Source organism: Pongo pygmaeus, chromosome 6, assembly GCF_028885625.2.
Source record: "Pongo pygmaeus isolate AG05252 chromosome 6, NHGRI_mPonPyg2-v2.0_pri, whole genome shotgun sequence".
NCBI lineage: Eukaryota > Metazoa > Chordata > Mammalia > Primates > Hominidae > Pongo > Pongo pygmaeus.
The window spans coordinates 116363675-116378212 of record NC_072379.2 but is presented as its reverse complement, the minus strand read 5'-3'; the positions used below and the strand labels follow the sequence as shown (position 1 = coordinate 116378212).

Genomic DNA, 14538 nt, shown 5'->3' with positions numbered 1-14538 from the left:
GACTTGCTTTAAATTCCTCCATCAAATGATAGGGCAGAGTACCATGGTAAAGGTCTGGACCCAGGAAATAAGGAAAAAGGAGACTCTCTGGACCAGCTTTGGTTCTAAGCCTTCCAGCAAGTAACTAGGTACAAGTCCCCATGGTTTCATGAGATACAGTCCAGATCAGCAAGGATAAGATTCTGCACTGGAGTTGAAAGCCAAGTCCAAGCTAGAAATAAAGCATTTCTTGGCCTGGAATTATCACTGTATATATTTTTAATTTCCATTTGGGATAATGGGGAATTATATAGGAGGTGCTGTTGGGATAAGACTCAGGTGTTTGGCTATTTGTCATTACTCTGTTCATTTACCTCTAGAGATACTAGTCACCGCAAGGACAGAGAGGACCAAGTGAGATGACATACATCCTGGTTTGCCCCGGAAAGTCCTGCTTTACACTTTTGTCATAATGTCCTGTCCAGTTTAGTGTTTGACACACCCAAAAATGTCCTGTTTGGACAAATTATATTATCAGCTGTATTAGACTAAAGCCTAGGCCTTGTGACTTTGAAACCCAAATGCCTTTTCTTCTTCTCTAGGCTGATACTTGCTTGTTTGTTTGTATGCTGCTAGCAGGCTTCCTCATCAAAAACCTATTACTACTAATCAAAAAAGCACACTACTACTCAACAAAAACTTAGCACTACTACTCAAAGCACTCACGACATTAAAGTTAGACTAACACCATCATCTTTGTGAATGGTAAATTATTAAAAAGGAGAACAGTAAAAGGATATACCTAAATACGAACTGATTAAATAAAAATCTAAACAGGTAAAAATTTTGCATTATATTAGTATTTAAAATCATAACCACAGGTTCTAAGATTTTAGATTATATTTATGATCCTGCTTTCCTGTAAATTTTATTTTGATTTGGCAATACTTGCAGATTTTATAAAGGCTGATGTCTTCCCTCCCAAGTTTCCCTCCCATTGCATTGTGTTCCTATAGTGCATTCTCTGAAGTCACATCAAAGATCTTAAAATGTGTCACTTGCAATTTAGTTAATGTTTTCTTTAAAGCCCCTGTGTTTGTTGGGTAATAAGGAAACTTTGATAATGAAAACGGTTAATCTAAGTACATTTTATTAGGGGCATGTTAAGGTTGGGCACTCAACGGGTAAGTGTTTAACACTCACAGGCATTTCAAAGCTCCTGGCAGGGTCCACTGTGAAGGGAGGCAGAAAAGGGAAGAAAATTTGGGATAAACAGAAATTGGGCTACAAGGACCAAAAGTGCTAATAGTGGAATACAGTTGTTCTCTAAGAAGACCTTTGAGGCTCAACATTTTAGGTCCCCTGATCCTATTCTGCCACAATCCAGACCTTTGGACTTAAGTTTAATAAAACAAAATAATTTATGTTCCCTTTTCTTTAATATAATGCTTATATTTTTAAAATTATAAGTTTATACCTAGAGTATTCTGTTCAAGAAACCCAGAATTTCGAGAATTTCTCCAGCTCTCCTTCCCACCAAATTCCTCTGTATAATGCCCTCAATTATAATGAACCACCTGTTAGATAAACATAAGGTGTTATTTAGAAAACTTTATTTCATTTTAGTTAATGTATTTCCTATATAATGTCCGAATGGCTTCGAAGGATGGCATATGCCTCATCTAGGTCATATAGCATTTTGCCCGGCAGTGCTCACAGCCACATACCCAAAGGCAGACGATTCCTGGCGACTTTGAAAGAAAACTATTGTCATTTGCAGGTGCTCTAGAATGAGCATCACTCTTTTGTGCTAAACCTATTTCCCAGAGAAGTATATCAAGTCAAACCAAAGCCTCCTTCTTGTAGTGGAGAGCTTCAGAACTCAGATAGGGAGTAGATGAGAAGGTGTGGAGAGGTGATACCTTATACTGGGAATAATCCCAGTGTAGTGGAGTCACCCAGGTCTCTTCTAACTCATGTTTCATTGATGCAAATTGATTAGGGAAGGACAAAGTAGTGCTACTTATGGGGTTTGCTATAAACTAAACGCTTCTGTCCCCCTGCCAAAGTCATATGTTGAAATCCTAACTTCAAAGATGCTGGTATTAGGAGGTGGGGCCTTTGGGAGGTGATTTAGGTCATGAGGGCTGTACCCTAAACCCATGATTTGCATTAGTGCCCTTATAAAAGACATCCCAGAGAGCTAGCCTGCCCACTCTTCTGCCATGTAACAACACAGTGAGAACACAGCCATTTGTGAGGAAGCAGGCCTTCACCAGACACAAAATCTGCTGGCACCAGATTTTGAACTTCCCAGCCTCCAGAACTGTGAAAAATAAATTTTACTGTTGTTTATAAGACATCTGGTCTATGGTATTTTGTTGTAGTAGCCCTAGTAGACTAAGACTGAATATTGGTACTGGGATCTGAGTACTGCTGTAACAAATACTCAATGTGGAAGCAGCTTTGGAACCAGGTAATGAGTAGAGGCTGGAAGAGTTTTCAGGTACATGCTAGAAAAAGCCTACATTGCTGTGAATGGGCAGTTAAAGGCAATTCTGGTGAGGGCTCCAGAGAGGAGGAGAGCTGTAGAGAAAGCTACTATCTTCTTACCGAATACCTAAGTGGTCATGAGCAGAATGTTTGCAGAAATATGGACGGTAAAGGCCAATCTGACGGGTTTTCAGATGGAAATGAGGAACATGTTATTGGATAATGGAGGAAAAGCTATCCTTCTTATAAAATGTCAAAGAACTTGGCTGAGCTGTTTGTGTCCTAGTGTTTTGTGGAAGGCAGAACTTGAAAGCAATGAAATTGAATATTTGACTGAGGAAATATCCAAGCAAAGTTGAAGGAGCAGCTTAGTTACTCTTGACTGCTCATAGTAAAATTCAAGATGAGAAATGACTTTAAAATGGAATTATTGAACAAAAGGGAAGCAGAACTTCAAAATTTGGAAAATTCTCAGCCTATCCATATTGTGAAAGATGAGAAAGCCTGCTCAGGAGAGAATACAAAGGGTGTGGCCAAATTTGATAAGTAAATTACTATGGACTAGCCATCTCAACAGAAACTATGTGCTATGCATTAAGACAGTGGGGATATTAGTCAGCCACCTAAACAGAAGCCAGAATTTATAGTCCAAGACAATGGAAGAATGACTCCAAAGCCATTTGGAGATCTTCCAAGCTGCCTTTCCCATCATAGGTTCAGAGTGCAGAAGCCTGGGGTAGGGCAGAAAGATTTCAAAGGAGGGGCTACAACTGCCCCGTGCCACCTCACATTGCAGACTTCACATTGCCACCTCACACTGCAGTCTTTGCTCCTGTATTAGCACATTTTCACACTGCTATAAAGAGACTGGGTAATTTATTAAAAAAAAAAGGTTTAATTGACTCACAGTTCTGCATGGCTGGGAAGGCCTCAGGAAACTTACAATCATGGCGGGAGGGAAAGAGTTATGTCTTACATGGTGACAGGCAAGAAAGAGGGTGCAAGAGCAGGGAAAACTGCCTTATGAAACCATTGGATCTCGTGAGAACTCACTCACTATCACATGAACAGCATGGGGAAACCATGCCCATGATCTAGTCACCTCTCACCAGGTCCCTCCCTCAACACATGGGGATTATGGAGATTATAATTCAAGATAAGATTTGGGTGGGGACACACCCAAACCATATCAGCTCCCCATACTCCATTGCCATGCATCTCCACCACCCTAGGTATAGCTGTAGCAGACCCCCGCACTCATGCACTACACTCAGCAAAACTGTAGGGGGATGGCTGCCTCCACCTAGATTTCAAGAACCCAGAGAGTCACAGGGCCCAGGTAGAGGCCCAGGGGTGAGGTCACCACATAGAGGCCACATTAGGGCAATGCCCAGTGGAGCTATGAAGGCAGGGCCACCTATGCAATCCCAGACCAATAGAACCACCAGGCATGCAATTGCACACTCAGGGAGCCATAGGTGTGGGATTGGAGCACAGACCTGCCACAAAGAATGAGACACTCAAATCCATGAGGATAAAGCCTCCACCCCAGTGTGTCCAGAGGCGAGACACCACCCCAGTGAGCCTGGAGGCAAAGCAAAGCAAATTATTCTCAAGCCTTAAAGTTTTAGACTTATAGAGACCTGTCACTCCTTTTTTCTTTTCTATTTCTCTTTTTTGAAATGGGACTGTCTAGCCTGTGCCTGTTTCACCATTTTATTTTGAAAGCACATAATAGGTTTGATTTCACAGTTTCATAGTTGGAGAGCAAGCTGCCTATAGAGGAATCACACCTTAAGTCCCACTCTACCTGATTTAGCTGTTTGTGCTGATTTAGCTGATAATTAGATGAAACCTTGGACTTTATTTAGCCTTGTAAGTTGATGCTGGAAAAAGTTAAGACTTTGGGGGCTATTGGGATGGAATGAATGTATTTTGCATGTGAAGAAGACATAAACTTTGGAGGTCAGGAGGGAAATGCTATGGTCTAAATATTTGTGTCCCCCCACCCCCCTCAAATTCACATGTTAAAATCCTAACCCCCAAGGTGATAGTATTAGAATGTAGGACATGTGGGAGGTGATTAGGTCATGAGAACAAAGCCATCATGATGGGATTAATGCCATTGTAAAGGAGACCCCAGAGAGGTCTTGCCCCTTCCATTATGTGAGGACACAGCAAGAAAGCACCATCAACGAACCAGGAAGTATGCTCTCACCAGACAACAAAACTGCTGGCACCTTGATCTTTGACTTCTCAGCCTCCAAAGATTGCTTATAAGCAGCTAAGTCTTTGGTATTTTATTTTAGCAGCCTAAGTGGACCAAGATAGGGCCTGATGGTTGGAGTCTTACCACTGAGGAGAGAAGTAGGTTCAGTCAAAAGTACCTGTTGCGCCAGGTATTTTAGGGTACTCCATTTTAAAGTTGTGCACAGAAATACATGCACAGAAAGTGTGTAGAATGATCTTAGCCATATCAACCATTTCTATTGGTATGAGTTACTTCTTTCAAAATCATTTCAGTTAGGGGTAGGTCCAGTCAAAAGTACCTGTTGCTCCAGGTATGTTAGGGTACTCCATTTTAAAGTTGTGCACACACATACATGCACACAAAGTGTGTAGAATGATGTCGGCTATATCAACCATTTGTGTTGGTATGAGTTACCCCTTTCAAAATCATTTCAGTTAGCAGCCTTACCTCATCTGCAACTTTCCATATTTCTTGATCACTCCACTGTTCATAGGGATCCAAGTTTTTTCTAAATGTTCCAGAAAAGATAAATACTTTCTATAGCAAAAAAGAAAAGAAGAAAAAAGTATGAATAACCTAAATATCTTTTTATTTTTCCCTTACTATATTGTAAAATATTTCAAGTAGAAAAATTATTTTAAAATAAAAAACACCCACGTACTTACCATCAAGTTCTCTCAAATTTTAATATTTTATCATGTCTGCTTTGTATCATTCTTTTAAGAAACAAATACTACAGCAATATTTGGAGTCCCTTGTGAACATTTTTCTAATCCCAATGTCTTTAGAATAAAGAAATTGAGATAATTGTTAATTGTAGAATATTAAAAAATTTTATTCCTAGCAATATTCCTTATTATAAGCAAATGTAATATAAAATTAAAAAGTAAAAAAACTCAGTAAGTTTATGAGTTATAATTAACCTGTTAGAACAAATTCCTAGTTTGTTAATGTATTTCCTTGGATTTCTCTGATAAGCCTAGCTTCCTGAGGGATTTTGAAATTTCTTTAACTTATGCTTATTCAAATACACATGTTTATCTCATCTATAAACCAAGGCACAACTCTACTTATCTGATCAGACAGGCACAAGAGAGAGCCTCAACTTAGAAATCAGTGGAAGAGCAGAAGTCAAATAATTATTTAACTGAATGCATGCTCCTGGTAAGGAACAAAGTGACAATCTAATTCCCTGCATGGAGCATTGCACAGCTATCACCCTGAAACATCTACTTACCAGATCACTGTCTACTTAATTCTGCCTATATTATTTAAAAATGTCTTAAAAGAAAATCACTGTCTCATTGGGGAATGCCGGTGCAACAGCAATAATAATATTTAGTTCTCTGTGCCTGGGGTGAATTGAAAATAATATTTTCGATATTAACATTTAGAATAATTTTTTTACCCTTTTTTCTTTTGCCTTTGGTTAATAACATCCACTAAGGGGAATTAATGATGAAATTTCTTGAAGTGTAGTTTTTACCAGTTACCTTGAAATGAGAATATTTAGTGGCCATCTGGTCCACAAGGAACCACACAAGTCAAGTCAATCCCCAATTAATGGTGTCTGTGTCTCTCAGGCAGATGGACAGTATCCTCAGCAAGGCAACCAAGTTTACTGAGGGTCATGTTAGAAATTTCATACCCCGGGGCATAACTTATGACTTAAAGAAAAAGTTGTTGTCAAATGTCTCAGAAACTCTCTAGAGAGGTCAGCTAGGACCTCCATGCTGATATTTCTCAACCTATATCAAAATCACCTTCCTGAAAGGTACCTACATTGCTTTACAGAGGGAATATAAGAGATGAGCATATGACTCATAGAATCATAAGATATGTGAGGGATATGTTTGTGTATCCACCTCCAAACTTCTATGTAAATAAAAGTAATTTCTGAATAAACTGAAGAGAGTAGACAAAGGTCATTATTGGAGAATTCTGAAAAACTAAAGAGAATTAAACAAGAAGCAGTGCTGAGAACTTGAGTCAGTTCATTATTTAAGCAATTGGATTTATTTAGTATATAAAGTTAAAAAGCCTTGCCAATAGAATTTTTCCATTTGCTGTTTTTTTATATATTTTTCATTTTATATTGTGGTTCTTTAAATAAAAGGTTTCTAGCATTATTGAGAAGAACAGGAAATGATAATTGTAAGGGTTAACCAAGTATCAAACAATGTATTACCTGCTACAGAAAAGTTATCTCCTCCAAAAGGATGGGACACATAGCTCCCATTTATGGCAGACTTATCATGAACCACGTCCTGGGACAGGCTCATTCTATATGTTATCTCTTTCAATATTCATGTCAACCTCATGAGGTAAATCCTATTACGTACATGAAGAAACAGCAGGTTGGAGAAGGTAAGTGACTTGTCCAAGGTCACTTAGCTAGGAGATAGTAGGAGCTGGAATTCAAACACAGGAGTGTTTGTCTCTTAACCTGTGCTCCTCATCACCACAGCAAAATGGCTCAAATCCTTTGTGGACCATTTTTCCTTCCAATTTAAAGCTCAGGAAAGATTAAAGGTTGGGCAGCAGCAGCAGTCTGATGGGTACATAAAGAGCCCATCAGTACTCAGCAGCATATTCTTTATTTAAACAATTATCCATCCCTCTAGCCACAGTCTCAGTTCCTGGAGAGATTAGCTTCCTCTTCCTATGCAGGACCTGAGTTGAAGGGTTTCATATGGGCTACAGCCTCATTAACTTTCAAGGAGACTTACACATCCAATGGAAGCACACAAATTGAAACGGAATAATGGCATTATCATGGAGGACTGCGGGAGGATGGTGGGGGGAAGGCCAAAGAGGTTACGGCATCAACACCGACACAGAGTTATGAAAGGCAATGTGGCTTGCAAAGATGTTGTAGTAATGCAGTTCTGGCCTGGAAGGTATGTCTACAAACAGGAACCCAGCCTCTTTGATCTTCCATGTTTTATGAAATGGGAAAATGCTACCTTTCTTCTCAAAGCTACTCTACCCCTAGGCTTTCCCATCTCAATGTATGGTACCTTCATTTCCTCAATCCAGAAACTTGGGAGTCATTCATGACTTATCTTTCTCCCTGATCTTCCCAAATAAAATTAATTATCAGTCCTATCTGGAGCAGGGCAAGAGCCTCCTAGTTGATTTCTTCCCTTTCACTCTTGCATCTCTACCCACCCATTCTCATTCAGCAATCAAAGCAATTCACTACAACAGAAATTAGAACATTTCATTGACCTTTTAACAAACCTTCAAAGGTTTTCCACTACACTCAGGCCTTTAAGATGGCCTACACGACCCTACATGGTTTAGCCGCTCCTACTTCTCTGACTCATTTAGTGCCCTTCTCCATTACCTTCCCTTTCTTCCTGCCACCACACTGGCTTTCTTTCACTCCCTCAGCTTCTTCATACTTTGGATTCCTCTTGCCTGGGAATCTCATTCCCTACCTTCTTCCCATGGCCAACTGCTTTCTTTAGGTTTCAAATTAAATATCACTTCCTCAGGGGTATCTTTCCTGATCCTCAATACCAAATACAATCTCCCAACATGTGGTCTCATAGTACTCACACTCTGCTTTCCTAGCTTACAGTGAGTATTAAGATTATATGTGCATTTGTGAGCATTTTGTTTTTAACATCCATCTCTCCTACTAGACCATAACTGCTGCGTACCCTGTCCTTAGCAAAAGCTGTGTTCATAATATATGCTCAATAAATTCTGCCTGAATAAATAAATTAACTGATATGAAAATAGAAAGTAAAATACAAAAACATCAGACTCAGAGTTCAGCACATGTTGTTTTTCTTCCTTCTGAAAGAATAGCTATTACAACCTAGTATTTTGTTTTGGCTCAGAAAAAGAAAAAAAAAATATATATATATACACACACTATATATATATGTGCAGATATATGTATGTATGTATATATACACATATGTATATAGACACACAGATATATGTGTGTATATATAGATATACATGTATATATCTATCTAGATGTGTGTAGATATATATATCTCTGCTGCCATATATGTATATATACACACACACATATATATATACGTACACACACATACACACACCATGTATAATTCTATTAAAATGTGGCCAAATATTTATTAGTATCACAATCTTTAAAGAAATAATACTAACAACTCATTAAAATTTTGATCGTTCTTTATAATTGCTTGGGAAATGGTAGGTCTTTTACTCATAATACTATAGTCTAATAGTTTATATAAAATATCTATCAAAGTATATTGATATATATTAAGTTTAGCTAAAATAGATACATATATATTCAACATTATGAAGAAAGAAAGCTGTTGGTTGAAATTAGACATCCCAAAGTTTTAAGTGTGGTGAATTTGATACCATTCAGAAATTCTGTAGGTCTTTTGTCTACAGTTTACTGTCTAGTGTTAGGTACTGAAGTAAGCACTCTAATTGAAAAAAAAATTTAACTGAACGAACTGGTTCAGTTAGAATTCAATTTCATACAATTAGGCATTTCATTCCTGTATTACAAATAGTACCTGGCACTCTCTTGCTTCCAGGGGTGCCGATGGGTGTCTTAGTTCTGTTTTCTAAACTGTTTGAACTTTCCACAAACTCATCTCTAAATTTGAAAGATCTTTGGAGGTCACCCAAGTCCTTTTCTCCGGTTTACAAATGAAACAGTCAAGGCCCTGAGAAGTTAAATGGTTTGCCCAACGTGGTACACTCGGACTGACTGTGCAGCAAAAAATATACCTGAAACTATCAATCACACAATGGCCCTTTATCTCTCTTTTAAGAAACTTCACCAATAGGAAAGTTAGGATGTGCAAATATCTGATATTTATTCAATGCCATATATGTCATAAAGAGCACTTCTTGAGACCCAGTGAAAAATAAGAGCACCATTACCCACCCTGTGACAAACCTTTTTGCTACAGCTTGACTCCTCAACTCAACTCAGTGGAAACAGGTGAGGCTATATGGAGTTCTCAGGGTTTCTCATGTATATTTCACTGCAACAGGCATTATGCTTTAGCATTGGATGTCAAACAAAAAACAATAAGCAGTTTGGCTGGTGTGGTGACTGGATGTAATATAAATTACATAAGTGGGAAGTATGACTGTTTTTCTTTAAGCATACAGTGCTGTTTGGCTTTGGCTCAGAAGGGAAACATATATATATGTGTGTGTGTGTGTGTGTACGTGTATATATACACACACTCACACAGTAGCTAGGTAAATAATGTGTGTATATATATACACATATATATAAATACATATATACATATATACATATATAAATAATGTGTGTGTATATATATATTTATATATATACATATATAAATAATATATGTATATATTTATATATACATATATAAATAATATATGTATATATTTATATATACATATATATAAATAATATATGTATATATTTTTATATACATATATATAAATAATATATGTATATATTTATATATACATATATATAAATAATATATGTATATATTTATATATACATATATAAATAATATATGTATATATTTATATATACATATATAAATAATATATGTATATATTTATATATACATATATAAATAATATATGTATATATTTATATATACATATATAAATAATATATGTATATATTTATATATTCATATATATAAATAATATATGTATATATTTATATATATATAAATAATATATGTATATATTTATATATATATAAATAATATATGTATATATTTATATATATATAAATAATATATGTATATATTTATATATATATACATATATATAAATAATATATATGTATATATTTATACACACACACACTCCATGTATAGTTCTATCAAAATGTGGCCCAAATGCTTATAAATATCACAGTGGTTTGGATCTCCCTTTTTGACAATGTCTGCAACATTTTCTTAAAAATTCAATCTGTATAATAAAAATCTGTTCAGTGTGAACAAATCAAGATCCTAAGTTTATGGTAGAGAATGTTTAAAAATAAGTATGGGCCAGGCACTGTTACTCATGTCTGAATTCCCAGTGCTTTGGGAGGCCAAGGTGGGAGGATCACTTGAGGCCAGGAGTTAAAGACCAGCCTGTAGAACATAGTAAGACCATGTCTTCAAAAAAAAAAAAAAATTTTTTTTTTTTTAAATTAGCTGGTGGTATGGTTTGGATCTGTGTCTCCGCCCAAATCTCATGTTGAATTGTAATTCCCAGTGTTCGAGGCGGGGCCTGGTGGGAGGTGACTGGATCATGGGGGTGGATTTCTCAGGAATGGTACAGCACCATCCTCTTGGCGCTGTTCTCATGACAGTGATTGAGTTCTCATGAGATCTGCTCATTTCAAAGTGTGTGGCACCTCCTCCCTCACTTTGTCTTGCTCCTGATTCGCCATGTAACATGCCTGCTCCCTATTTGCCTTCCGCCATGATTGAAAACTTCCTGAGGCCTCCTCAGAAGCAGATGCTGCTATGCTTCCTGTACAGCCTGAAGAACTGTGAGCCAGTTACATTTATTTTCTTTATAAATCACCCAGTTTCCGGTATTTCTTTATAGCAATGAAAGGATGGACTAATACAGCTGGACATGGTAGTGTGGGCCTGTAATCCACCTACCCAAGAGACTGAGGTGGGAGGATCACTGGAGCCCTGGAGTTCAAGGTAACACACTCAAGCCTAGGTGACAGTGCAAGACTGTGTCTCCAAAAAAGTGTTGCTTTGTTTTCAAGAATATCTATTAGTTAGAACAAAGTAGCTATAAATAGATGAATAAAATATTCCTCAGTCAAAAATATTTAAGGTTTGTAACTAATACAGAATAATTTTGTAATATTTACATATATTTGCATATAAATGATTGCATGTAAAATATCCAAATTATTGTTTCCTCTAAAATTACTTAATGCTTTACAACCTTTTTATACTACAACTTTTCAGTATATACATTTTCAGAGATAGCATAAAAGAAAATACTTTCCTGGTCAGAGCAAATAATCAAAAATTTCACATTTTTAGGCTCAGAAATAATAAAATTGCATTGTACCTACTTCCACACCAATTATTTTTCTCTCCTCCCTTAAGTTCAGTACTCCACCCCTACTCTGTCCTTATTTTACTCCAGACTCATAACTTCATAGCTGGAGAGCTTCCTAGTTCATGTCCCTGCCTCTCCTGCCACCTACACCCCATGCCGCCAGCAGCAGCAGGGTCCTCCACCACCCTTTCAACAGCCTCTTCCTCACTCAAAAAGGCCCAACCCATTCCTCATGAAGCCATGTTGGCACTTGTCAAGTATTAACTTCTTTTTCCTAATACTCCCTAACTTGTGGCCTCCTCTGACCTTTTGCCCCTCAACTTTTTCTAGTTCCCATCTTAGTACTTATCCATAATATCCCTGCCTGGCATCCTGGAATACCCTCTCCACATCCTCATGCCCCCACATTTCTAAAATCTACAAGTTTATGACCCTTTATGAACCACCTTAATTATCACTTTCCTTGTGAAACTATATTCTTTTGTTCACTTCTATGGTATATACCTCCAATATAATACTAAGATGGGGACATTATTTCTTTTGCTCAAGGAACTATAAAAAATAATAACAACCACCACAGCACAGCATATTGTACTTACTATGTGCCAGGGAGGAGTACTAGTTATTAACTCATTTAATCCTCACAAAAACACAATGAATTAGTTACTACCATTATACTCATTTTACAGACAAGAAAACAGAGGCACAGAGAAATCAAATAACTTGCCTAAGATTACACAGACTAAAATCCAGATACTGATGGAACCACAATCTCTTGTTAAAGAAATCAAGCATTTAGTGATTCAGCACAAAACAACGTATATTGAATTCTTATCAGCAAGTTATTGTGTTATGCACTCTATAAGGGACAGAAAAATTAGTAAGAAAAAAATCTATGTTTTATCTAGCATTTCTATTACATTCTTTATCTAGCCTGCTTTAATCGGTGATGATTTTGTGTTTAAACCTTGCTTTCTTAACTAGGATACCTGCAAGTATTTACAATGCTAAGTGGAAATTAAACAAATACAAGGATTACTCTAATATAAGATATATTAGAAGTGCCAGGTTTATAAACAAGGCTCTAAATCCCATGTGGGACTGGAATGTGGGGGTAGAATGCTGGGATTAGTCAAAAACCCCAAATTCACACAATGTTAATGTTGCTTTGAAAAGTCTAATTTGTGTGACTCATATAATGGAGGGATGCAAGGGAAGAGATGAGGAAGGCACTGCAGTAGGAGTAGAAAAAAAGGAAGGATCACTGACGTGGGGGAGTAGCAACAACAGGGCTTGGGAGCTGGCCTTTCATAATTACCCACATCACACTCCCTAACTAGCCCATGCTTTGACCCATGACTATATTTAATCACCTATATTTAATTTATCATTTTGGTTAAATCCTTTCTTCCTTTGATCTCTGACTTATGACAATGAGTGTAATTTTGAACTTTTCATTTGAAGCTCATAGGTTGGATTGAGACCTCACTGTGACAGATCAAGGACAAGTGCTATGTATACCTTTTATGTAACCACAGAAGCTATCATACTTACAATGTTAAGCATGTAGGAGCTTAATAATTAATTATTAAGTTGTTAATTATTATAAAATGACTGAGAACTGCTATACTGCTGAATCATCATTCAAATCTACAAACACATGTTTTGATTGCATTTGATATCTCCCAGAGCAAAAGATGCCCCAACTTTGAGGTGGGAGTTATGTGTGGACATAGATTCTTTTCAGATCATAAAGACTCGTTGCAAGAATAGGCCTAATCATTTCCTCAGAATAGTTTGTCACCTTTCAAACTTGTAACTGAAGCTTTAGAAATACACTTAAAAATATTTTTTCTGTTTTTTATGAATTAAGTGCTTAACACAATTCAAGGTTAATAAACCATTTTAGATCTTGTTGTTCTAATTGCCTAAACCAATGGGGCTCTCATGATTAGCCTCATTGTCTCCTCTTCACGACCTCACAGCTCACAGGTAACACAGAACAAATTAAAGGAGGCTCCACCTTGAAATTTACACAATAGTCTTCCAAGCTGGCACATTCTCCAAGATTGCTGTCTAGCTACAGGAGGGAAGAACATTAATAAAACAAAACAAAACACCTGCAAGGACCTGCCAAAACTAATGACATGTTGTGATTCCACAGCTGATGTCTCAGGATCACTATGAGAAAAAGAGGGGAAATTTCTTGTTCAAAGTTCCTGTTTCATATGTCTGAAAACAAATGACCCATTGATACAGAGATCTCTAATGTCTCAGTGTCAGAGATCTTCAGAACTATGCCCTTGCAAAGTCTCGGAGTTGGAAGGAAGAAAAAAATGGAAAAGCAAACAAACATGATTTTCTTTGGATTTTTAATTCCTTCTTCCTTCTTTTTTTTTTCTTTTTAAAGTTTAAACTTTAGGACAGGATAAAATTACTTAATTTGAACTTTCAAAGAAAAGTTAGGAAAATAAAAGCATCTCTTGGTTTTGACATCAAAAATATATGAGAAGTTTGCCCTCTTTTGCTCTTTCTTGGACATTCACATAATGTTCAAAATTTGTCACAAAGAAGAAATAGCATATTCTGTTTACAGACATCTTTGTGATACTGAGAGACAGCCCCAGAAACCAGCATCATAAACACATATATGAGAAGCATCTATATCAAGATCATCCAGCATTTCGGAAGGAATCTCTGAATGTATTTTCTTTGTTTGGTTTATATAATGCTAGAAACCATAGAAGAGTGGAAATGAAAAAAAAAAAAAG

At 36.8% G+C, this 14538-nt stretch overlaps 1 protein-coding gene across 1 annotated transcript in view; it reads right to left on the bottom strand.

Moving 5' to 3' along the window:
- CFTR (CF transmembrane conductance regulator) overlaps positions 1-14538 on the bottom strand; it is a 193483-nt gene that overhangs the window by 10609 nt on the left and 168336 nt on the right. The window contains exon 24 of the mRNA XM_054495543.1: positions 5171-5260. Within this exon, the coding sequence (XP_054351518.1) occupies positions 5171-5260 (90 nt within the window). The remainder of the gene's footprint in view (positions 1-5170; positions 5261-14538) is intronic.